This window comes from Platichthys flesus, chromosome 20 (genome assembly GCF_949316205.1).
Source record: "Platichthys flesus chromosome 20, fPlaFle2.1, whole genome shotgun sequence".
Lineage (NCBI taxonomy): Eukaryota > Metazoa > Chordata > Actinopteri > Pleuronectiformes > Pleuronectidae > Platichthys > Platichthys flesus.
The window spans coordinates 17,242,163-17,267,767 of record NC_084964.1 but is presented as its reverse complement, the minus strand read 5'-3'; the positions used below and the strand labels follow the sequence as shown (position 1 = coordinate 17,267,767).

Here is a 25,605-nt window from a genome sequence, read left to right as displayed (position 1 = left end):
GAGCAGTTTACAAATTACACAGTGTATAAAAACAAGGACTTACCTCACCAGGCTCAATATTTGATTTCAAACTGAATGGAGGTCAGAAGTGCTCTTCTGTAAAACTCCGGAGTCGTGCAGGAGCCAGACCACCTGTAGCCGTACCATGTGACCTCAAAGCCTCAGGGTCTCTGAAGCCAAAATAACATTAAAAAAATAAAACATGTTAGCTGAAATTTAAACCCCAAAACAACCTCAGAGCAACAGAAATGACGGAGAATCTCCATCAAGTTTCCATAAAGCTCCACTGACGACCTGATGGGATTCAGGAGTTGTTGATTCAGAGGAGGTGTGGCCGACACTGTCAGCCTCAACTTGCATTTAGATGTATGTGTGAGTGGATCTCCCACAGTCCAAAGACATGCAGATTGGGGCTAATTGGTATAGATGATTAATGGATTTGTGTTAGTCTCAACCCACAATACAATGGATGTTGGCTACTTGATGGGGCCCTCCTGGTCTTTTTGTGGCCCAGACAAAATGGATATGAGTTTAAAGTGTCCCACTAAAAAAAAGCAAATATGGCCCAAATACCCCAAAACAGATGCCGGCCACTTGTGGTAAGCATGCAAGGTGTCATCTGGCTGTGAACCTGAAGTGGGCCATGTGGTGAATGGTGAATATGGTCCAAATGGCACAAAACTAATTTAGGCCACCTCTGCTTGACAGCAGCAGTATTGCCTTAGCTCACTCAGGGCCCAGATCTGGTAAAACAGGAAGTGGGATGTGGGCCAATCCAAGTGGTTCTCAATAAAGGGTCAGGACCCCTCCGATGAGTAAGAGGTGTCAAAAGAAATAAACACATCTGTGAAGATTCTCTGCCTGAGAGCTGAAGACTCAAACAACTCCTGGAAACGAATGACACTCTTTACACCTCCTCAGTCTTTTCTCAGCCTCTTTTACATTATCCAGTTTTGCCTGGGTGAAGGTCAAAGGTTAAAAACACTTAGTGCAGCAGCAGGTTTCTGATCCTGTTTGGTTCAGTGTTGATTTAAAGTCGCGAAGTCCAGAAGAGGTCGCTGGTGTAGTTCTTCTGTTTTTGTTGTGTTTTGGATTTTAACACATACACACACACATCTTCTCCCCTTTTAAAGGTGAACATTTATTTCCATGCAAATTCTTTTCCCTAGTTTAAGTCACATGCTAACTGACGACGACAAAATGTCCGATGAACAATTTTAGCTGTAATTCATTTTAAGGAAAACTTCTGATTAGATATTGGCCTTGTTTTCACTGCTGCTCATTAGAAACACATTCAGTGCAACTGCTGTGGAACAGATGATTTCTACTTTGCTTCCGAGCCGGAACATGCACCGTCTTTTCTTCTAAAGTATAAAAATTGCAGCTTCAGTGAGGAGCCCAGTGTTTTTTAAACCAAATCCTTAACCCCTGATTGTTTTTTTTTTGTTTTGTTCAGTTTCACAACAATTGCCAAACGGGACAGTGAAAACTCCGCCTCTGAGTAGACCACTTCACATGCTTTATTTCAGCACCCAAAATAATTAAAAACATCTCGATTTATTATACATGTACAAAATAAGTACAGAATCTCTCTTTTAAACCATGAAAAGTGGGTCTGCTTCAAATTTCTTTTTTAAGAAACCTTTGGCGGAAAAAAAGACATCAACAAACAACATAAACAACAGGGTGGGATGAAGTGTGCTGTTCTTTCTTTTAGTGAAGAGGAGGTTGGTAATTTTTTTTTTTCCACAGGGGCAAACAGACAGAAAAAGATCAACACTGAACACACGGGCAGGGAAATGAGATTTGAACCAGTCACTTGCTTCTGTTGTATCTACAGAGACATGCGTAACATGTGCATCGACCTCTGTCGTCAAACCAACACTTAAGAAGAAAACAATTGCATTGCATAGACAACAAATCAATTTAGTAGCACCAAAGGTTCTGCAGGCATTAGTGGCAGAGATTACAGTATTGACGGCTTTTAGTTTCACCATCAAACACCAATAACTGGACCTCTTTGATTTAGTAATAGCACCTTTGAATGTTTTCTACTCCCTCGAATACTTGTTTGTGTAAAATATACCCTTTTCGTTTAAGAAAAAAACAAAACACGGGGGTGACTTCTTGTTATGAGGTAGCCATCTACGCATTGTGAGCCTCTTTGTCTTTCGGGTGTTTCTCTTTCGTGAATTTAGAACAAGGAGACACTTCACACTTTTTACAATTTATTTAACACCAGAAAAATGGTACATATCACTTGTTGTTTTCAATGTCCTTCCGCACGGGTAGAAAATGGCAAAAGTCACCTGTGTTTCATTGCGTGTGGGATGTTTTTCTTTTTTTCTCAATCTCCAGGGGGACATTTTACACAAGTATATATTATATTCTTGTTGCCAGTGGAAACAAACGATTCTTTTTAAAGTGTCCTTGTGGTCGGTTTCAGTTGAAGTAACACCGTCTTCAGTAGAGTGGTTTTAAGCATGTGGACCAATGGCAGCCGAATGAGTTTTTGAATGCATAGAAAAAAGGATTTTTAGAGATGACCGCTAGAAAAAAAAACAACAATGTCATGTCCATATTTCTTTCTTTTTTTTTTACAAGAAGCAAACGGGGCCAACTTCGACGCCAAATTCCTGATCAGATGCACCAACATCCATAGGAGCAATGTCAATGATGGGCAGGCGGGATGTTTTTGATGTCTTGTAGTCGATGACTGTCTTGCCCCATGAGCCAGTGTGTGTCTGTGGAGAGAAAGAGGAGGAGAGAAGGTTAGAAGCAGCTCTGATTACATGTGCACAAGTGCTACAAGGAGCCAAATCTGTCCTGGAGGAACTCACCGTGCAGCCATCCTCGCTGACGCTGTATGTGAAGCGGCTGTTGCCCTCGGCTCTGATCTCGACGTCGTTGGAGCCCTGGAGGAGCAGAGCCTTCTTCAGGTTGCCGGTGGCGGCGTCCATGTAGGCGATGCTGTTCTTGCAGTGGTATGTGACGTTCTGAGAGGCCTGGTTGGACATCAGGCGCATGAAGGTCATCTGGATGCTGACATCCTCGGTATCAGCTCCATCGGTGCCGTACTGGAACTGCAGAGTGGAGGAAAGAGAGGAAAGCATGAGTAACTAAACGTTCTCCTGCAGTCTATCAATGGATGAGGAGGATTTCTGGAAGGTTTTTTGACTCTTTTCTTTTTCCCTCGACCTCCTCACCTGGTATCCACCGGTCATGGCCTCGCTGAACCAGACGTGCTTCTTCTCTTTGATGTTCTTGCTGTTGTACCAGTTCTTCATGGGAACGGTGGACTCGCTGGGGTAGACGCAGGTCTCTCCGGTCTCCATGTTGCAGTGGACCTTGATGGCATCCAGAGCAGAGCCCTGGTTGGGATCGACCCAGTAAGAGCCTGTAACAGAGACATTAAACATTGTGAATCAGAGCTTATCCTCATGCTATACTTAATCTCAAGGTCCCAGCCATGCACTCACCGCTCTTCCACTCAGGGTGGCACATCCTCAGGTCACGGCACATGCGGGCGGGGCTCTTCTGGGTACCGTCGGGGCTGCGGATCTTCTCGACCTTCTGGGTCAGGGTCTTGAGGGTGGTGTCAACCTCCATGTCGCGATCCTGCATCATTTTGGGGTCGTCAGCGCGGTATCCTCCACGGAAGGGATCGGGAGCCTTCTCCTGAGATGGCTGGCTGATGAAGTCGAATCCGCCACCGGGAGAACCAGGGGGTCCGGCAGGGCCTGGAGGTCCGGGAGGACCCTGTTTGGAGGCACCAGGGGTTGACAAGCTGTAGCTTCTTTCAAAGTGTAGCATTTTACAAATCTGTGGATATAATGTAGACAGCAGCGCAACTTACAGCAGGTCCCATCTCTCCATTGCGACCACGAGGTCCAGGGGGTCCGATGGGTCCGGGCAGACCGTTCATGCCATCCTTACCAGGGGAACCATTAGATCCAGCAGGTCCCTATGGAGTAAACACAATATGATGAGCAAGTGAAGAGACAATATCAATTGATAAGCGTCATGCTGGTGCTTTATATATTGTCCTGGTTATCACGCACTTTGTTTTATTAGTGACCATGAGTCAATGAAAGAATATCAAGTAAAAACTCCTCAACGCTAAGTCCTGGATTGGTCTGGAATTGTTTTTATTCTGTGTTGAAAGTAAACTACCAGTAAAGTGAGAAATGTGACATTAGTTGTACTTACTCTGGGTCCAGCGGGTCCAGAGGTACCAGCGGGTCCTCTCTCTCCAGATGCTCCCTACAACCAGATGAGGACATCAACATCAAATTAATTGTTTCTGAAATCTACAAACTTTTTTTATTGCTTCTGTGTAACTTTGGAGACAGTTACTTACAGCGGTACCGGGCAGACCTGACATTCCGGTGAATCCTCTGTGTCCCTTGTGGCCTCTATCTCCAGCCTCACCAGCCTCTCCTCTGTCTCCCTTGGAACCAGCTGGGCCCTGAACAGAGACAACAGGAGGTCAAGGTTTCATCTCAGGCTCTGCATTATTTAAAAAAATGATGCCAATATGTGTAAATTATGAATATTGTGTAGAAATTAACGTACAGCAGGTCCACGGACACCAGCGGCGCCAGAAGGACCAGCAGGACCAGCGGGACCCTGGAGGACAGAGAGCAAGTGGGAAAGTTATCTTCTCAGTCAGGTTCCAAATGTACAATTTTTACATTTATTTTGTAAAGTTGAACTTACAGCCTCTCCACGGTCACCATTCTTGCCAGAGGGGCCGAAAGCTCCGGGAGCTCCAGGAGCACCAGGGGCTCCAGGGGATCCAGCATTACCAGACTCTCCACGGTCTCCCTACAGGGGGAGCAAACCTCCAGTCACACAATGCTAGGTGGCTTAAGGCTAACAGTCATGTTTATGCAGGACTCAAGCAGAAGCTTTGTTTTCAAATATTATTTGGTGACGATTGAAAGAGGAACAGGAAGGTTACCTTGGGGCCAGGAGCTCCATCGCGACCAGGGGCACCATCGTTACCAGTAGATCCCTGTGGAGGAGCAATCATCACAGGGTTTGATGGTCAGCAAACCATTTGCTTGGTATCCGAGCTAACACAGTGCATCCTTAGCCAATAAATTAATAAGTGTTTTGTCCCTCCTGTCAGAGATTATCACGTACCTCGCGACCAGCCTCTCCGGTAGCACCAGACAGTCCAGGAGGTCCTGAAGGTCCAGGGGGTCCACGCTCTCCCTGGAGTCCAGAGGGTCCCTGCTTACCAGGCTCACCCTGAAGAGACACAAGAGAGGTTAGCGCTCTGCATGTAGGTGGACAGAAATATTGATGTGCTCAGGTGTGGTATATAATTATGAGCTGAAGCTCGTTCTACATTCATATACCTGTGTGTGCAGTACTGAGTTAATGCAAAGAAAACAATACAAATTCTAGCAATATTGTGTGTTTTGCTGTTATTTAGCCCACAGACAATTTAGGATGAACTTTAACCAGAGGGTACTCACAGCGGGTCCAGAAAGTCCAGAGTTACCACGCTCTCCACGCTGTCCAGGGAGACCGACCATACCACGATTACCAGCAATACCTTGGGGTCCGGGAAGACCACTGGAACCCTGCACAAAGAGACACAGCGAGCAGTGAGCAGGCACAGAAAGGAAAATACCTTGACACAACATCTAGTGCAAAGTCACAGCCGCAACTCACAGGGGCACCATCGGGACCAGCAGATCCCTTCTCTCCATTCAGACCAGGGGCTCCAGAAGAACCAGCCTCACCAGGGCGACCAGCAGGGCCAGTCTCACCACGGCCTCCTCTTGCTCCATCTTTGCCAACGGGTCCGACGGGTCCAGCGGGTCCGGAAACTCCCTGGAATTGAAAGATGAGTCGAGATATTGAGTCGAACTGTGCTGAAGACCATGATGGTAATATACAAGCAGGTTGAAGACAACATCACGTGTTGGTTGTGATGGTACTTACAGAGGGGCCAGGGGGTCCAACTCTGCCAGCGGGTCCAGGGAAACCAGTAGCACCCTAAAAGCACACATACACAGAAATGAAATCCCAAATGGAACTTTAAAAGCAACTTTGCCAAATGTTAAAATGTCGATGGGATACTCACAGGAGATCCAGCACCACCACGAGAGCCTTTAGGTCCAGGGGGTCCAGCAGGTCCCTGTTGACGGGAACATTTGCAGGTTAAAGAAGGACCACAATCCAATCATTTATCAGAAAAAATAGTTTTACAAATTTAGAAAGTGGGACCACATGCAAAGAACAGCAAGTTTCATCTGATTTGTGGGTCTACCTGGGGACCGGCAGCTCCAACAGGTCCAGAGGGTCCAGGGGCACCAGCATCTCCCTTGGGTCCGCTGTCACCAGACTCTCCCTTGGCACCAGGCTGACCATCAGTACCCTGAGGTCGGAGGTCAAGAGACAACACAAGTCAGCACATGCTTCCTTAATCCAACGCTGATCTCAGGTGTAATTTCACACAGTTGCAAGCATCTGATTCCTGAAATCGAATTATCAAAGGACTTACAGGAGGTCCAGCGAATCCGGCGGGTCCTGAAGGTCCAGCCTCTCCACGCTCACCCTGTTTGAGAAATAATGGAAGAAGTCTTGGGGTCATTCAAACGTAAGTGAGTCGAAATTAAATACATTTTCACTTTGTCTGGGTTTTTAGTCTGAAGCTAGGTGTGTGCTGGGAGAAGAGCTTACAGGAGAACCACGAGGTCCACTGGATCCAGCGCCACCAGGGGCACCACCCTCACCCTAAAACGAGAGGGGACAGGGAAAAAAATCATGTCAGCAGACAAATCAGTTGGTTGTAAATACTTATTTCACAGCTTGATATGAGCTTGATGATTCATCATATTGTTTAAAATAATAATGAAGGATAAAGTACGGGGACATTTCTAAAACTGATCTCAGCTCTGTATACTGTGTTTATGAATAAAGCTGCTGGGACAAGTGATGACAGACTTGACTTAATTCGTGATAACATAACAAAGCCCAGGCATCGTGAACCTGGATCTGTCATAGTTGCAGGAGAAGAGAAAAGCTGTGTCCGGTCTCACCTTCTCGCCCTGAGCACCAGGAGGTCCAGGGACTCCAATACCACCAGACATACCACGTGAGCCGTCTTTGCCGACTGCACCATCAGTTCCCTTGACACCAGCATCACCCTGACACGAGAACAAAGTCATGAAGGTCACTCTTGATTATATAGTTTAGCCAGTTTTGATTCATAATAAAAACCTAAATTTGTCAGTACATAATATTTTGCTGATCAGATAAGTGAGTGTACTACTAGCATTTTGATATTCCTTAATAATCTTCATATTTTCTGAATTATTGTGGTCTATGCTCCTGTCTTACATATTTTGGAGATTTAAGATATGTTTTTCTACCATGAGAAGTCAACTTAATATCTGAAAGATGAAATGATGTGACAGAAAGGAAATCTTTTATTTCAAGTGAAACTACACACCGAGATAGATTTTATCCCTTGTGACCAATAATTTAAACTGTCTCTCTTTTGGTTTGGGTCACGATAAACCTAAATAAATCAAGTGTTGTATTTGTGCAAAACTCACTCTCTCTCCCTTGGCACCGGAGAGACCAGAAGCTCCGCGCTCACCGGGCATACCCTGCATACCGGGGGCTCCAACAGCACCAGGGCCACCAGGGGCACCGGGCTCTCCCTGTAAGCAAACACAAAAACATTCAATAATCACAGTATTTATCTGTCGATTGATCAAATCTGCAGCAAGTCAAGAAGCCACTGGACATGATCAGAGGACAACAACGTCAGGTAAAAGTGCAAACGCTGTTAGTATTATTATTTATTGAACCAACCTTAGCTCCATCGTTACCACTAGGTCCGGGGGCACCACGGGCTCCAGTTGGGCCAACAATGCCGGAAGTACCGCGCTCACCAGGGAAACCTCTGTCGCCCTGAAGGAAAGAGCGGAGACGCGTCAGTCATGAACCTTTTAGCTAAAGAGGAGCTGAGGAACAGTTATTGGATTTGGAGGAGATACTCACTCTGGGTCCGAATGGGCCAGGGGGTCCAGCCTCACCGTTGACACCCTGAAGAAGAGAGGGGAAGTGGAGATGGTTATCATGGATTCTGAATTACTGTGACGAATTTTGAGCAGCTTGATCAGCAATGAATCTCCAGAAAGGAGTATAATGACAAAATATGTTGTTTGTGTGTGTGTGTGTGTGTCTGTGTGTGTGTGTGTGTATTAACTATATCCATGTTTTTATTTGGTTTATATCTGGTTCTGTATGAGATCTATGAATAGCAAAAGATTTTTACATTATACACAAAGGCCTAGTTAAGATACAAAACCAATTCCCTCTGACTCTTACCTGCTCACCAGGCTTGCCAGTCTCACCAGTAGCGCCTTGGGGTCCAGGAAGTCCCTGCGCAAATAAAGAAACAAGAAAAATGTGTCATTAATATTTAGAATTGTGACACAGCTCAGAAACACAATAAAACAATTTTTACAGTGAAAGAGGTCAGGCTGCAGAGAAACCGACCTGGAATCCAGGAGAACCAGCGGGTCCCTGCTCTCCCTTCTCTCCAGCAGGTCCCTGAGGAAAAAGAAGCAAAGTCAATAATGAGAAACTCTGGAATGGTCTTAAAGATGGGAATTTTTTCTATAAAATAAGCAATATGGGGCTAAATGAAGCAGTTGAAAAACCTACAGCAATGCCAGAAGGTCCTGGTGCACCAACGTCACCATCTTTGCCAGGAGCACCCTGTGAACACCAACATGAGCCAAACCAATTATCAACAGTTTTTCAGCTTGATCTGCATTTATTTTGAATTTAAATAAATTTACAGAGTTTGAAAATATACAAGTACTTACAAGAGCTCCAGTAGCACCAGCAGGTCCTCTCTCGCCGGGCTTTCCACTCTCACCCTGTTAACATGAACACAGTCCACACTTACTTCTGCTGATTGAGGATTTTACATCACCTTAGTTGTAGATTTAGTTCCAGTTTGTGATCTTATATTTCAATGAAAACTTTTTTAAATTTTGCATTTGAATGTAAACAATTGGCGATGTTCTGTTTACTCACACCAGGTCCCTTAGGTCCGGGGAATCCCATGACTCCAGGCTGTCCTCTTGATCCAATGGCACCGGCAGGTCCGGAGCGGCCATCTTGTCCAGGAGTGCCCTAACAGGAGAAGAAAGAAAACATTAATAATTGATCACAGCTGCAATCTTCTCCATTTAATAAAAAACTATATCAGATTCTACTAATGGCTCAGTACTTACGGTGGGTCCAGCTTTGCCATCAGGGCCAGGGCTTCCTGGGCTACCAGTCATACCCTATGAATACAGAGGATATGAGATTCACTGAGCATAATGAAAAACAATGAGTTTTATATAAATAATGAGTTTTAGTTTCATCAACACAAATGAAGGAATATGCAGTAGAACTCACCTTGGATCCAGGAGCACCAGGAGCTCCGGAGTTGCCAGACTCACCAGTGGCTCCCTGAGATCCCATTGGGCCGGGGGCACCACGCTCACCAGGGATTCCCTGTCAGACAAAAGAAGAGTCAGGACAAACAATGGGGTAAGTCTATGTCCATTTTTAAATCTCTGCTACTGTGAATTTGACAGACTTACTACTGATATTGGAAAGGCCGCCTAACTCACCTTGCCACCAGCAGCACCATCAGAACCAGGGAGACCACGAGTTCCAGGGCCACCCTAACAGGAAGAAGAGAGACAACAGACCATGTCACTAACTGTGGTCTCAATGCTCAGCAGTAAATCCCCTTGGGAATTTAGCATAGCGAAATTGTGCAAAATCCTGTGTATGAGCAGTGATAACAGGATGTAAAGAAGGAGATGTGATGTTGTGTTATTTCAATACAAGAGGGAGGTGTCATGGTCATTACAAATATTATCCTTAACATTTGGCCCATGATGCAGTCCAACCTCCTCCTTAAATCAGTGGCAACTACAGCATCAGACAGAAGTTTAGATGATGAAGGGAACGAGGGGGTAACGTACACGTTCTCCATTAGGTCCACGAGCTCCAGCACCACCGGGCTCTCCGCGACCTCCTCTCTTTCCCTCCTCACCAGCGGGTCCAGGGAGTCCCTGAACTCCAGCGGGGCCCTGGAAGAGACAGGAAGGTCATCGAAAACCAAGGTCTTCCATCTCTGGTTATTTCCGAATATCAATATTTTGTTACTGAAACTTACACCATCTCCCTTGGCACCAGGCTCTCCCTTAGGACCGGAAGGTCCATGGTCACCCTGTTGGAAAAAAACGAGAAAAGTTTTCATTCAAGTCTTCATATGATCCAGGATCTCTATAACACTGAGGAGCCAGGTATGTTAAAACTAAAAATGCACAGTTGTGTACTCACATTGTTACCCTTGGGACCAGGAGCACCAACGGCTCCCTGAGCTCCAGCAGGACCACGGGTTCCAGGGAAACCAGGAGCACCAGCAATACCAGCGTTACCCTGTGGGATGGAGAATCAATAAGTTACAAAACCTTAAATGCAGCAGATATGTGCCGTGAATGTGATCAATGTGCATGAGACTTACAGGAGCACCCTTGTTACCGGGGGCACCATCAGATCCGGGGTTTCCCTGATGAAAGAAGAACGACATAAAGTGTTAAGCATGAATAATACTAGATTTATTAATTTACGATATTAATTTTACAATGTTTGAAAGAGCGCATAGAGCGAGTCCAGTGTCTACTCACAGCAGGTCCAGCGGATCCAGCAGGTCCTGGGTTACCGGGCTCACCACGGGATCCCTGGGGTCCCTCGGATCCACGGCCTCCCTGAGGGCCAGTCTCTCCCTGTGGGGGGAAGCAACAGGCTCATCAATATTGTGACTAATAATGGAAAATAAAACAAATGACAGTAAAATAGCCCCGACACTAATCTGAAACAGTCCTTTCAAAAACAATTTTTTTCTCATCGTAGCCCAGCTCTTGTCTCTTCAAATAGTCAGAGTGTGTGTCTGAACAACAGGTGAGAGTTAGAGCAGCTGCAGCAGAGAGGAGGCAACAGGAAGTCAGGTCCATTTTACAGGTCAGCTGATGTCTTCTTGTGCCAACACATTTTGTTTTGTGTTTCCTCAGGGCTGACTCTGGAGCCTCGAGGGGGTCACTTATTAATCGAACTTGGACTTAATATAATTTTCCTCCTAATTAGCATAATCAGGGAGATGATGAGACATTGAGACAAAGTGAGGGAGGGGCTGATCAATTAAAATATGGTTTCATCAATAACAACATTAGCAAAATAGATTTAACGAGGCAGACCACAAAATAGTCTGATAATTGATAGACATGAAGCAGGAGAGCAGAGAGTTACTGCTGCACTGGATCTATGGATAATTAACATACTAAGCCAATTGTCTATTGGGATGTGATGTGAAGCTGTCTGGAGTATAAGGTCACCTACCTTAGCTCCAGCACCACCGGGGAATCCAGGAGGTCCAGCGGGTCCAGTGGGTCCCTGAAAAATAATGATACATGATGTCAGCAGAGAAAATGTATCCTCTAAAACATCCAAAGAATTCTGTGCTATCATCCTACAAGCATTTTGCATTAGTGTCACTATAAAGTTCTAAGTAGCCTGCATGAATCTGCAAGTTGCAAAAATACAAACTCACAGGAGGTCCAGAGCCACCAGAGGTGCCATCGTTTCCACGAGCGCCCTGGGGAGGAGGAAGGAAAATGTACGTGTGTCAAAAGATGACATTTTAAACTTTAACACATCTATGTGGCTAAAGATCAGAGGTAGACAGAAACACAGGTGTTTCAGTAAAGAGATAAGTTTACTCACAGATGGGCCAGGGGGTCCGGGGCGGCCTCTCTCACCAGGGAGACCACGTGCACCCTGTAAAAGACAAAAAAGGTTAGGGTTAGAACAAGAACAAGATAAACTTCACAGTGCAATGACATTTTTTCATATCAGCTTTTCTATGCGCAAACCAACAAAATTGTTTGACATGAACCCAAACCTACCATGGCACCGGGGATACCGTTCTCACCGGAGGAACCAGGCTCTCCCTGTGGACGAACACAGGACGGAATAAGAGATTAGACGGCTGTAACCTGAAGGTTCAAACTAAAACAAACGAGTAGATTTTGTCACGTAGAGCACATCCTGATATCTCACCTTAGGTCCAGCAGGTCCGCCGTCTCCCTTGGCTCCATCAAGACCGCTGAAACCCTGTGGACAAAAATCAATGAGCATTATGAAGCTCAGTCACTAAGCTGCTCACGACGACAGCACAGGGGTTGAGAAAGGAGGATTTGGGCTGTTCGATGCTTTTCCGCACTCACTCTGTGTCCCTTGATGCCGGGGAGTCCGGGAGTTCCGGGGAATCCACGAGCACCCTGCAGAAGGACAACATGATTCATATTAGATTCATATCTAATAGGATTTATTCTGAGTTTTGAGAACTAATGTTGTGGAATTATTTAAAATTACTCCAAAACAGATCATATGAGATATAGATACCAAACTATGGTAATGTTTTTTGGCTGACCACCTCTTGACCTTTGTCCTAAATGAGAATCACTCACCTGAGATCCAGCAGCTCCGCGCTCACCGGGGCGTCCAGGTTTGCCAGGCTCACCCTGTTGAAGACACACAGACACAAGGTAACGGGGTGTGGAAGAATCAACAAGAGATCCACAATAAGTAAATAAATAGTGTCTTAGTAGAGTTTATGACATATTATCAAATGATGCCAATGACTAGAACAACAGAACAAAGTAAAAAACAATATTTAAGACACTTTTAGCGCTGTCTTTCTGAAGGTCAAGTCTGAACATGACTCCTCTTAAACCAGGATAGACAGGGAAGGAAATAATCAATAAGTCACTTACATCATCTCCGTTCTTTCCATTGGGGCCAACAGGGCCGCGGGGACCCATGGGACCCTAAAAATACACAATAAATGACTTTATTAGCATCAATCAATTAATGATGAAAATTTACTCGGTAGAGTAAGGGAGTGGGGAGGGTGTGTGTAACAGGAAGTGGAAGAGAGAGAACAGGAAGTAACGTGTGAAACTTGGATAACATCTTATTCATCAATGATAGTAATGTAGATTCATGGTTTTTTTTCGTCAATGTGGACAAAGCCTATGCTTTTCAGTCAAACTCAACTTCCGCATAAAAGTGAACTAAGATTAAATTATTATTTTGATTTGATATACTCACAGCAGCTCCAGGCTCACCAGGCTCACCAGAGGGTCCAGTGAAGCCCTGAGGACCCTGAAAGACAACGAGACAAACAGATCAATCCAACAGCTTCTCTCTCTTACGTTTTTATGCATTGATCCTGTGTCATACATCTGTTGTAAGATGAATTTAAAAAGAGATGACAAATATTTTATATCTTTGGAAAAACTGTCAAATAATTACAGCACATTGCCAAAATGAATCACTGAGCTAGTCACATATTAGATAAGAGAACACTTACAGGGGAACCAGCTGATCCAGGAGCACCACGAGGACCCATAGGACCCTGTTGATCAAGAAACAAAAATAAAGCCTTAACAACTGACCAAACATGGAACTGGATTTCAAAAGTCTACTACTGACAATAATGTAAATATCTAAACTGGGAAATTATTGCTTCATATTTAGCAGTAAAGCAAAAAATCCTTCGTACCATTGGGCCGGGAACAGGTGGGCCACTGTTTGATTTGGAGTGGTCAGTGTAGCTCATCTGAGGAGAGAAGTTCTGCAGAGGACAAAACATAAAGGGTCAGTGACTGAGCTTCATGGAACCACAATTAAAAAGTACTGTCCAGTGTGTTATTTTATACAGTTGCTGTGACTTGGTTAGTTGTGTAAATCCTATAGTAATGTATTCTACCTCAGGAGAGGAGTATGACGTGCTAACGCTACCCTCTTCTTAGAGCCTGTAGCACAGATTCTTAGGTCAACATGTTAAAATAGTATAAAATGTTAATAACGCTAAGATATTCGGCATCTTCCCCAAACCTAAACCCTGAGGACCAGGAAGCTGTCTGCCCTCCCGGCACTGAGATGCAAACAGAGGAGATTACCCAGATTCTTTACGCCTCGGATTCACTTCTGATGAAACCCAGATACATTTATAGATGTTCTGACTCGGTGATACTTACTCCGCCAAGGCCAGGGGGGCCAGGGGGGCCGGGTGGGCCAGGAAGACCGTTCTGTCCGGGGAATCCATCATTGCCAGGAGGACCAGGCAGACCCTGTAGATAAAAGCCAAGCAGACATGGTGAGTTGGTGATATTATAAAATATGTTATTCATTTTTTTATTTAGTGTCCCTTATTTAAAGTCTATATGGCTTCACTTTAGATAATTTTCTCCACCTTTAATACACAAATCAGCTGTTTGAAGCACAACATTTTGAAAAAAATATATGAACATTATTTATATTCATAATAAATAATACAATAATAATATTCATTTAAAATGTGTAGGTTTGGTGTCTTCCTATCATCTTCAATTCCTTTCTAATCTAACTTGAGCGACGTGACTTGAACTTTTAATGACCTGTTGACCTAATTATCAAAGGTCATCAGCAGCTTCATCGGTGTGTTGGGGCTCACCCAGGAAATGACCGATACAAAGTACATGTTTTACATGTTTAAGTCACTAAATGGATATAACAAAGAAACATATTTCTTATAGTTAAGCATGTGCAGTGCATTAAAGTGGCCTGATTTGTGCCAACATTTTACATGTTACAGAAACTGAGAAGAAATGCAACATGTGCATCTGCCCAAACATTGCTCTTATCTGTCCCTAAAGCTACCATAAGGACAATACTTTAATTATTATTAAAAATTAAACATTTGAATCTAAAGACAGACAATGATGGTAAGAGGTGAAGTGAACTGGAACCTACCCTGTCTCCCTTGTCGCCAGTGGCTCCCTGTTCAGGCTACGGAGGAACAGAAAAAGGGAGTTAGGCTGCGTCGGCCATGTCGACCTCTCCAAGGAGAGAGATCATTATGATGTTCAGACAGGAGAATCAAACCTAAATACACATTAACGTCAGTATCAGTGAAGGTTAAAAAGGGGCAAAATACCTGAATCACTCCTTGGCCATCATCAATCCCTACAGAACCAACGGAGAAGAAAGTGTCAACACCTCTTGAACATTTATGAGAGAAACATTCGTTACTATGGACATTTACAAAAGGAAACGTGGCAGCAAAGGTGTTTGGGTGAGGATTAGCATTAAACTGAAGCTCACAGCTATCTACAGCGGGTCTAAACAAGAAGTCAGTGCTGACTCGAGTATGAAATACAGAGTGATTGTGAATCAAAGGTCGGCCTCTTTGATTCAAAATCATTTCTGCAAAAGAATAAGTGGAAAACAGAGTTTTTGGGGGGAGAAATGAGACATGTGTAGGCCATGTCGCAGCCTGCACAGGTAAGCATGATGATGAGAAATAAAAAATCACGGCCAGGCTTCAGGAAAGAGCAGGTGTAATCCGTCGTTAAAAGAAAGCATATTGAAATTGAAATGAGGTAAATCCAAAGCCACTGAAAATCCTCAGACAAGCAGGCAGGCTTAGGGCCTCGATCCATTCACGGCCCAGGAGCCTCAGATTGCCAGAGACAAGGCGGGAAGGCACTAGGTGGCGCCACAGAGCTTGTTAACCACACAAAAGGCTGAGGAGGATCAAGGCGCTGTACCATCATCGGGGCAGATGGGGCAGCACTCTCCGTCTGGGATGATTGGGTCGGCGCAGTCGGATGAGTCCTCGCAGATCACCTCGTCGCACATGACGGTTCCACTGTCGCAGACGCAGATCTGACAGGGCTCTGGTTTCCATACATCCTTGTCATTGTACAGCTGTCCTTCTAATGTGCAGCTGCTGAATGACACTGAAAGGAAAGAAGAGAGCCGCGATGAGTTTGGTAATAGTCAGAGTAAATATCCCCCCCTCAAAATAACAGAGTGATCAACTTGGTTTGAAGTTCTATGGGAGCCAGATGAGTCCCTGCACCAGACAAGGCAACTTAAAACTCATGAAAATAGCGCTGCTTGGATCCAATGGGACACACAAAACTTAAAATTCAGCAAAATATTGCCTTCTTCATTATTGTACTTGCACTGAACGCTGATATAAAGACCTGACCTCTGGCATGAAGCTCGGACCCTTTGGCCAATTTTTATTTTTGCAGACAGCAACCTTTGACCTTTCTGTTCCTTGATCTCTGTCATCCAGGCCACATTCAGATTGAACCTGGAACACGTTTATTGAAGGATTTGTGAACAGAAACAGAGTTTCTATGGAAGTTTAACATCAGGAATTGTTTTCTAGGTAACCTGGGCCTGTGTCACGTCAGAATACAGAACTTCATGGAGCAGAAGTAACCACAAGTCATTATCCAACATCTGCTAGACTGCAGTGAAGGACTTGCTCCTGTGGAAAATAACTCTGGGCATAATCACATTTCAATCTGGTGGTCGGGAGTTTGAGGCCTTAAAGGAGCGAGCACCGATGGATCCACAGTTCCAGTAGTGGCCACAGAGCTGCGCTGTTGGCCCACATAACTGTGTCTTCCGCACCCTTCTTCTCCTGCTTGGTGATTAATTGATGTCTAGACCTTTTTTCACTGTCGACGTCAGACTTTAGCGATTTTTTCCACTGCTGCTTTTTTTCCAGTAAGTTTAATGCAAACAGGACAAATGTTGTTTGATTGTGTGTATGGTAATTTCCCAAAACTTTTTTACTGCAAAATCTTTTAAAGCCTTATGAAGCCAGAAAAAGTCTCTATTGTCACGTTTTGTTCCTCAACAAACGTTTGTTTACCCCTCTCTGAAGAAGGTGAAGCTGTTGGGAGGGCAGGGACCTAAGGGGGGTTTGGGGAACGTATTGGCACAGGGTTGAAAAACCTTTCTCTAAACCTGATCTCCAAGCAAAGTATAACCAAGATTTCATTCAAGGCACTTTGGCCCTTTTTCCTCCAGATGTCTTAAATGCTTGTGCTCTGCTTCAACTCTCCCTGAACCCACAGTTCTGTCAGTGCGCTTCAAAGAGAACGCAGCTGCTCCCCTCAGGTCTGCGCTCCAGCAGGAGGACGCGCACTGAGCGTGTGTCTGCACGTCAGGGGGACAGCATCAAGCCCATCAGAACAAATCCAAGTCAATGAATTCCTACTGGCTTGCAGCCTCACTGGTTAACACCTCACCCCCATCACTGGAGCCAGGGATCCCGTAGAGGGCAACCAGTCCCAGCAAACAGCGCAGCATCCTCGCGCTCTACCCACATCTCGAGGGGGCCACAAGTCCCAAAAACAAGTCAAATCAAAGTGTGAAAGTGATACTTACTATCATCCTCGCCTTGACCTCTTGCCAAAAGCACTGCTGCGCTCAGCAGCAGCGCTAACCGAATATCCACAAAGCTGAACATGTCTAAATATTAGACATGTAGATTCTTTGAGATAAGGGGGAATCCTTTTTTTCCTCAGACACCACTCATGTACGGTAGGGTCCGGTCTTTGCGTAACTCCAATCCAGACCCTAGCAGAAACTCCCTACTGCTTAAACAAATGACTTAGCTTGGCTTTTATATGCCCAGAAGTTTTTGGGAGGTTCCGAGCGCAGCAGATCACTTGTACATGTTCAAGGGGCAGAGTCCCTCCTTCATCTGAGAGAGGGGCCGTCTCAAGAAACCATGTCACACAAGTTCACGTTTCAGCTCAAACGTGGACGATGAGCGCACTCGTCTTTTACGCACCGGCTCTCCACCGTTCAGACGTGTTCGGTCGCCCTCCTGTTCGCAGTGGATTTTCATAATTGAAACTTTTGTACTTTCGGCATCAAACCTGAGACACTGTGTCGCTGAGCTGATTTTCTATTGTTCGTTACTGGATGGTTTTCGTTTAACGCAGCACATCAGTTGCAGATTATCTCGGGTTTATTTCCAAAAGAAGCTGTTTTCTGTTATGCAGAAGGTTATTGTGTTTGAAAGTTTATAGGAAATGGTCATTTGGACTTAATGGTTTCTTTACAAAAATGGAGGAAAGGGATCAGAACTATGTCTGGTGATGCAGAATGAGGTTTGCGCATTTTACGCACAGGGAGGAAACCAGATGGAGACGAAAACGTTGCCAAGATAATTTCAAGCTCCAGTGTTTTAAGACTAAATCATTTTCTATATACAAGTGAAACATATCACCCTTCTTTTCAAGGTAGAATCACTTGGTGTCATTCACCTGCTACCAGGTGCAGATTCATCATGTCACACAACCATTGCATCCAAATAAAATCTACCAACCAGAGGTCAATATGAATTGTGAATATTCCCTAAATCATTCATATATTGTCTGTTTTCCATTTGAACCCTTCTTCTACCAACTTTCTAATGAATAATATGTGCCGATATAATTTACAATATCTGTCAATCCCTATAAAGTCCACAGTAAAACAAAAGCACACAAAACAGAGATTTAAACAAACATTGTACGTCAACCTGTGCATAATCCACCTTTCCAAAAGAGGCATGGCCGTCCCATGATGTTAGAGACAGGGAGGGAGGGAGGGAGGGAAGAAGGGAGAAGAAAAATCTGGCAGATCCACAAAGCATTCTGGTTACACTGTGGACACGTTGCAGCTTCTACAACTACAGAATGGCCTGATTCGAACTCTGAGTTAACCTCTGCTGCCGTCTCCTCCTGACATTCAAACCCAATGACGCTTCCCCGTCTTCACTAGCTGGAATCAATATAGGATTCGGACAGTAGATATTTAAGAAAATGGAGAAAGTATTACATTCCAACAAAGAAGCATTAGCACCATGTAAGAAAAATGCAGGAAATTTTCAAAACGAAAAAACTCAGTTGCAAGAGAAAAAATTGCATTTTAGTTTGCATGAAAACATCATACTAGGAATGAGAATTATCTTTTTCCACATTATCATGAATTCATCATTAAAAAGATGCACCCCCCCAAAAGAAACATAGCCAAACTCATTCAGATCTGACAACACAACACAACCACAGAATTCCCTGTGGACGTTTGTCTCCTCCACGTGTGCACACTCAGCACAAACTTTGTGTTATCTTCTCTGTGTTAGGTAGAAGCTCGGCTGCTGAGAAAATTAAAAGGTTCCAGGCAAAGAAACGTGTGTGGTTAGTGATTTTGTTTGCACTAAGTAGGTATTTTTTAGTTTTGTTTATAGCACCTGTTGCTCATCTAATGAAAGCAGCACGTCTGCTCAAACAACTCACACTAGAGAGACAGCTGTCAATCTTCACTTCAGCGACGCTACACATGTTTCTCCTCACCCTCTGTCTGAGGGAGGCTTATATAACAAGAAGATAATAGTGATATGTGATGTACACTGATATCTGCATTATGTGCATCTTCTTCGCGATTACCAGAGCATTAAAACTGTTCAGCATCTTTGCTATGTGATGATTAAAAAAGGGAAATAAGTCAACAGGGAAATAAAATAATATCAATAATTACTGCAGAATAATTTTCATAAATAGCAATTTAACAAAAGTTATAATGACAATATGTTGATATAATGCTAATGCATTGTTGAAGCACATTGAGGAGGTATAACTATATAAAAAAACAAAACATATATCAATATGACTATATAAAATGGATAAAATGACAGTTTCTCATCGTTCTTAACTCAGGAGCTAAAGACCAGTATGAAATAATATTGTGATAGTTATCAATATTGACATGAACATTTTTATCTTGATATCATTTTTAGGAGAAAGCTTCAGGCTATTGTTTGCAGCACATGCATTCTGCAACAATAGAATTACACAGCAGGACTGGAGCTTCAAGACAAGAGACACCATCTGAGGGAATTTTATTTCAGATAACAAAACAGTGGGGAACTGTAAAGTACAGAATATCTCATGTCTTCACGGTGCTTTGAAGGAAGTATAAATAAGGAAGTCCTGTTTCACAGAGTGCTGCTGTTTGTCCAAGAGGAAAAGTCATTTGATAAGACCTGTGCCGGCTCTCTGTGATTTTAACCTAAAACCAAACTGATATAATCGACTGGTTTCATTCTCACTGCAGTTTAAGTCTTCAGGCAGTAACTCACACATTCAGAAAGACTTTCCACCAGTGAAATGAAGCTGTAGCTCACAGGACGGTGTTTAAATAGAACCGGTAATTTTCTGGTGTTTGCCTTGGACTCAAGTTGCTGCAATCTATAATATATTTTTTTCTGTGGCGACTCTCTCTGTGTTCAGACTGGTGGTTTGGGTGGAAGTGCTCAGAATGAGCTTAGCTGTATTCAAATATTCTTTGACTCTGCTTGAAGCTAAGAATTTCCTGACTGACTGAAGATATTTAGCACCGTGCAGATGAGATATTACTGTCAAGAGAATCAGAGACATTCTCCAACTCTAATGTTTTACCAGCGTGTACAGGTTAGATCTAGAAATCCATCCTTCTCAGACAGTGAGTGTGTAACAACAGCAGAAGGGGAAGGAAAATAACTGAATTAGAGCCACCGAGCTCGGGGGAGGAAATTCCATGTTTGTCACTGGCAGCTTGTGGAGGTAGACGAGCCCAAGATGTAACAGGTTGTGGGAAAAGGTGTCTCCACACCCACTGCTACAGCTTTTGCCACGACTTTCTTTTCTGTTGACAGGCTTCAATTGCAGGAGCAGGAACTGAAGCTGTTTCATGGCAGAGGAAGAACACATCTTTGTTAAAAAGAGGTGGAGCCCCTCAGAAGGGGTCAACTCATGTGGGTCCTGTATTGGTGCAAGTGGAGCTACAGAATCACACAAGACAAATCAGTAAATCAGCATCAATCCGTTAGCTCTTATCCTTTGAGAGTCGCGGAGGATGCTAGCACCAATCCTCGCTGATACCGGGCGAGATTTGGGGTACACCTTGGACTGGGAGCCAGCTTTTCACCATATCTGTCAACTAAGTCTCCATATAATCTAAACCAAATCTGTATGTCTTTGCACTGCGGAAAGAACAAGCAACTTCAGACATATCTGTTTATTGATGTCTTTCAGGCCACGAGGAGGATGTGTTTTAGAAACGACTTACCAACTCTGTCTAGCTTTGCGTAAGTATAGGCCGACGTGCAGCACCGGAGCTTACACTGAAACTGAAAGGGTCTAAACTGTGCATTCCCCAGCAAGCCTCTGAGCTATAGCCAGCAACACGTAGCATCTGCCTGGCTCTGTCCACGTGTTTCTACTTGTAGGACACTGCAGCCTCTGCAAAGCCTCTCTCTCCGTGTCCCTCTCTCACTCTGCCTGTAGCCCTGGTTCTCCTCCGCCCCACGTAAAGGTGCCATGGGGGCATTTATTCATTGGTTGCTTGGGTCTCTTTAGCTCAAACCTCTCCTTTTGAGATAAGGCCACCATTTTAAACCATTGCTCGGGGCGTTTAGGATGTTTGTTAATTATTTTCAATGATGGGTTATTGCACAGACATTTCATGCTTTGTTTAGGTAGAAGCCCGTTGGAGGCCCACCTGCTTCAGACAAATTACAGGGTATGATGAGGAAAATTGTACAGTATCACAAATAAAATCATTAACTGTACGGTATATCTTTAAGATTTAAATGGCTGTTTTCAAGTGTACCAACAAACTGTAATACTGTTTATCAGGACAGTTTCCCCAAATCATGTGTTTGCTCATGACAATACTCTGAAATCAAATAAAAAGTTCTTCAAGATGGTTTCTAGATAATTCGTATCACACTGATGTTTGTTCAAGTGCTAACTGTTCTAGTTTTGCTTTAATTAGTTATTTGATCCTATATAAACAGAGTTGTGTCATGATTGACAGCTGAGACTGACTCCCCATCGGTGTACTGGTGGGATCCATCCCCTGATCACTACTGCGCAGACTCCAGGCAGGATTGGAATCTGGGATACTTTTGTTAAATTCTGGATGGAGGGAGGTAGTGGACACACATCATCCATCTTTATTTAAAGTTTAAAAGAGAATGGTTAAAAAGAATCGCTCGTAATGGAAGTGATAACAACTAATGTGTTATCATCCGACACATCTCAAATCATTCAGTGTTTCACACACTACAGTGTAGTTTTGTCCAAAAGCAAAAAAGCTATAGACTCCACTCTCAGCATCTCATAATCGTTTCCTGATTCACAGTCAGGACAGTGAGACCCTGCCGTGTACGTGTACAGACGGGAAAATAACTAGTGTGACTACAACAGTCGCCTGCATGAAAGTCAACTTTCCAGACTCTACAAGTTCATTCAAAGCAGCAGAATCCATTGAAAAAAGAAATGAAAAAAGGGACTTCCACGCGGCATTATGGGTAAAATGCTCAATTACAGGGTGAAGGCTTGAGCGCAATACTGACTGTTACTTCAAGCAGATCCCTATGTGAACTGCAATCATCTCATGGAGACCTGACTTTTGTCTCTTCAGTCTCCAGGCTGGCGTTCTTGCTCGCTGGCTGAGGACCAATCTCACCACTGCAGCAATCATTTACTGTGAAGACAGTGATTTTTGCATCTGTAGGACACTGTATAGATCAGATAGAAGATGCTATACTGTTCATTTGCTAAGCTGAACGAACCATCTTCTGGCCGGGGAACCTTGTGAGAGGTACTGAACTTGTTGAGTCATATATTAGGGATAGATTCCATAGACTGTAAATAAAGATGGAAGACATGTCAGATCCCCAAAATTGAAGCCCACTGGGTCGCTGTACAGGTCTTTCACTTTTTTAAATACACTTTGGTAATGATGGATATTATCACTATTATCCCCATCAGTGTCCAAGAAGTATTATCAGAGTTCCTGGACAGCGTAATATCAATATGGTATACTAATCTTTATATGGTTTACAGATAGCCCAGCCTCCTAAACTTAAGGTAAAGGGTAAATGGATGCCAGAGTATTTAAGTAGTTTAGCTTCTGAACGTACCCAGTGGCTCATGAACTCCACCCATCATGACACATCACCTCCCTTTTGGGGCGTGAGAGAACCCAAACCCACAAACCCTTAACCCCCATCGTGGCACCACGTCCTTCCTTACTCTAAATATAAACTGTTTAATGTTAAAAAGATGAGAGTACTGTTTTTTATTATACGCACATGGCACAAGTTCTGATTCGAGGTGTGCTGCACAGTTATCTCTTGGCTTCGCTTCGCTCACACAACTAAAATACGAGCAAAAGCCCATTTTTCTCTCTGTGTCCTGGTCTGCTTTTCTTCTTGTCTGCTCATCTGGCTTTCTCCACTGACCCAGCACCCCCTCCTACCACGTCCAAACTCCAGCTCTCCACCATCCCTCCCTCTTTCGCTCCCTCCCAGCCTGCTCTATTTTCTCTCGTCCCTCCACTCCGCCACCAGTGCAGACATCCAGTCAGACACAGAGAGCGGATGGAAAATATGACTGGATCCTTCCCTGGCTTCAGATAATGTGTGAGGCTGCTGGCGAGCGTGGCACCACTAAAAACAGGGGGAGCTCTGAGAGGGAAAGAGCAGGACAGGCTCTGAGAGGTTTATCTGAAGGGCTGCTCTTATTATCTCATAAAGTAAAGCAGAGAGTTTCCACTTTCTCCTGGTGAACGTCTCAAACTGCACAGGATGAAATGATCCATACATGTGCACAAGCGTCAGAACAACTTGTCCCTAGAAATGCGACACTGACATTTTATTATAGTGGAGAATCAGAGGATAAACCGTCTTAGTGACCCCTCATGCGACGACGCTTTATGTTGATTATTTACACGTTAGCGCAACGTCAGAGGCCACAGCACAGACCCCAGAGAGCCCCGCTGAGTGTGTGGGTGTCATGTTTCCCTGCCACAAGAGCTCCAGCTGTGGGAGGACCTTCTGCAACGCAGGCGGCGCATGCGAGTTAAAACAATGATGTCGGGATGGAATATTAAATTCTGGATGGGGAGACACACACACAGAGGAAAAGGAAAAAGTGATACAAGCTTTCAGCTGAGTGTGTGTGTGTGTGTAGAAACAGGATACCTATGCTACCTATTTTGAATCATTAACTCCAAGTTAAAACTAGAGAAAGCTTTCTCTGACGTGTTAACAACAAACAACTATTCAGTCGAAAAGCAAAGTCCCCCCCCCCCCCCCCCCCCTTCTCCTCTCTAAATGTAGATTCCAGATGACCTGCAGTCTCTTCAGGATGATTTCACGCCAGCATTTCTACCATCTGGGAAAGTTAACCAGTGTCTAAACCTCGCTGTCTTGTCCTAAATTTTCCTTGTTGACTCTTTTGCTTTATCTGCACAGCAAATCAAATGGTTATAAAAGCTGAAGTTTCAGAATAATCCACTTTTCTCTGTGTTTTGTGAATCTTTGAGTCTTGCTGAGCACTTTAATGTTTAATCTGTGAAGTTCTACTTTATAAACAGTGTCTCAGAAGCAGAATTTGAGGCAAAAGTCAGAGTCTGTCCCAACGTGAGTTTGCAAGGAATGATTCGGGGGGGGGGCGAATGAGCTCAGAGATCCCGTCTGGAAATGCCGTTACTCCAGCTGCCCTGCCTCCCTCTGCAAGAACTCATAAATACTGCAGCCTACAGAGATGTTCACATGTGAGGAAACACGGTGGGGAAAGTAGGAGGTACAGCTGAGAGGGGAGAAGGAGAAAGACAGAGCAAGAGAGAGAAACAGAGAGAGGCAAGGAGAGGAAAAATAAGTGGGAGGAGGCCGAGGATTCAAAGCGAAAATGGGAGTTTTACTCTCTATAATAGACCCCCATTACTTCTATAGAACTAACACATAGAGAAGAGCAGAAGAAGAAGAAGAAGGGATAGAAAGAAAGGGCAGAACAGACAGCAGGTAACCTCAAACTTAGGAAGACTGGAGATGGAAATAGAGAAGCCTGTAACTATGTGGGGGGAAAAATCCCATCTGTTGGATGACTCATACTCTCCCCTCGGCCACAGAAAGAAAATTAACAAGGTCCCAGTTTCCTCTCTGCTCGGACAATGATATTCTGGGCAAATATTTTAGGAATATTTATATAAACAAAAATATTTTGTCATCTTTACATATTTAACTTAAAGTCTAGAAGCACTTTCCATCTTTAGTGTGTATTACCCTAAAGACTTCAGATGGAATGTGTGTGTCTATATTTTGGGGTTAAGATGAGTTCATATCAATAAAAACCTGTTAATACTTCTGATTGTATAATAAGAAAATGGCCGGCCTGTGTTACCTGTCCAGGGTTTTTGACTGCAGGACAGTAAAATACAAGCTGTCATGTTATCTCAGTCTTGGCGATGTGCATCATTTAAGATTTTCCCTCTCAGTCACTTTTTCCCATACAGACGAGCAGAAGGTGAAATCATTAGTCTACCTGGCTCAGCCGCCGTCCACACACTGGATCTCTGGTGTTTTCTACTAGCTGCAGAGAGGAGAGAGAAAGATACGTAAAGATCGTAACATTCATATATTCTTTTATTGCAAATTCTGATATTCTGATAGCTTTGAATATAGAGGCACTGTTTGAACGTGACTTTTACATATATACAATCCATTTACCATTTAATTGAGCATTGATGTTTTGCAGTTTAACCACTAACTCCTAACAGATCTTTTCTGCAGGGTTTAATCTATAAAATAAAAGTTTTGACATCGGAAAACACAAA

At 43.9% G+C, this 25,605-nt stretch overlaps 1 protein-coding gene across 1 annotated transcript; it reads right to left on the bottom strand.

Annotated features, from left to right (window-relative positions):
- Window positions 1-1,498: 1,498 nt before the first annotated feature.
- On the bottom strand, window positions 1,499-17,557 carry col1a1b (collagen, type I, alpha 1b). Its single transcript, XM_062413974.1, has 51 exons — window positions 17,338-17,557; window positions 15,696-15,887; window positions 15,083-15,111; window positions 14,899-14,934; window positions 14,145-14,237; window positions 13,667-13,738; window positions 13,475-13,519; window positions 13,213-13,266; window positions 12,876-12,929; window positions 12,570-12,623; window positions 12,327-12,380; window positions 12,160-12,213; window positions 12,006-12,050; window positions 11,824-11,877; window positions 11,651-11,695; window positions 11,440-11,493; window positions 10,731-10,829; window positions 10,568-10,612; window positions 10,384-10,482; window positions 10,217-10,270; window positions 10,023-10,130; window positions 9,663-9,716; window positions 9,445-9,543; window positions 9,276-9,329; window positions 9,076-9,174; window positions 8,862-8,915; window positions 8,698-8,751; window positions 8,530-8,583; window positions 8,359-8,412; window positions 8,029-8,073; window positions 7,840-7,938; window positions 7,578-7,685; window positions 7,059-7,166; window positions 6,700-6,753; window positions 6,521-6,574; window positions 6,287-6,394; window positions 6,101-6,154; window positions 5,959-6,012; window positions 5,686-5,847; window positions 5,487-5,594; window positions 5,149-5,256; window positions 4,964-5,017; window positions 4,720-4,827; window positions 4,576-4,629; window positions 4,361-4,468; window positions 4,210-4,263; window positions 3,857-3,964; window positions 3,480-3,759; window positions 3,207-3,397; window positions 2,841-3,083; window positions 1,499-2,744 (listed from the first exon to the last, which is right to left on the bottom strand). Exons 1-51 carry the CDS (start codon window positions 17,417-17,419, stop codon window positions 2,598-2,600), a joined length of 4,353 nt encoding a protein of 1,450 aa, XP_062269958.1. The 5' UTR covers window positions 17,420-17,557; the 3' UTR covers window positions 1,499-2,597.
- Window positions 17,558-25,605: the final 8,048 nt, after the last annotated feature.

What these genes read in the sequence shown, in the direction of transcription:
- col1a1b (XM_062413974.1), bottom strand. Translation starts at nt 17,419, where the DNA reads ATGTTCAGCTTTGTGGATATTCGGTTAGCGCTGCTGCTGAGCGCAGCA. An exon ending in CCGGTGCCAAGGGAGAGAGA is followed by an intron (nt 7,167 to 7,577) that starts GTGAGTTTTGCA and finishes TTCTCGTGTCAG; the next exon opens with GGTGATGCTGGTGTCAAGGG. An exon ending in GTGGACCTCGTGGTTCTCCT is followed by an intron (nt 6,575 to 6,699) that starts GTAAGCTCTTCT and finishes TTTCTCAAACAG; the next exon opens with GGTGAGCGTGGAGAGGCTGG.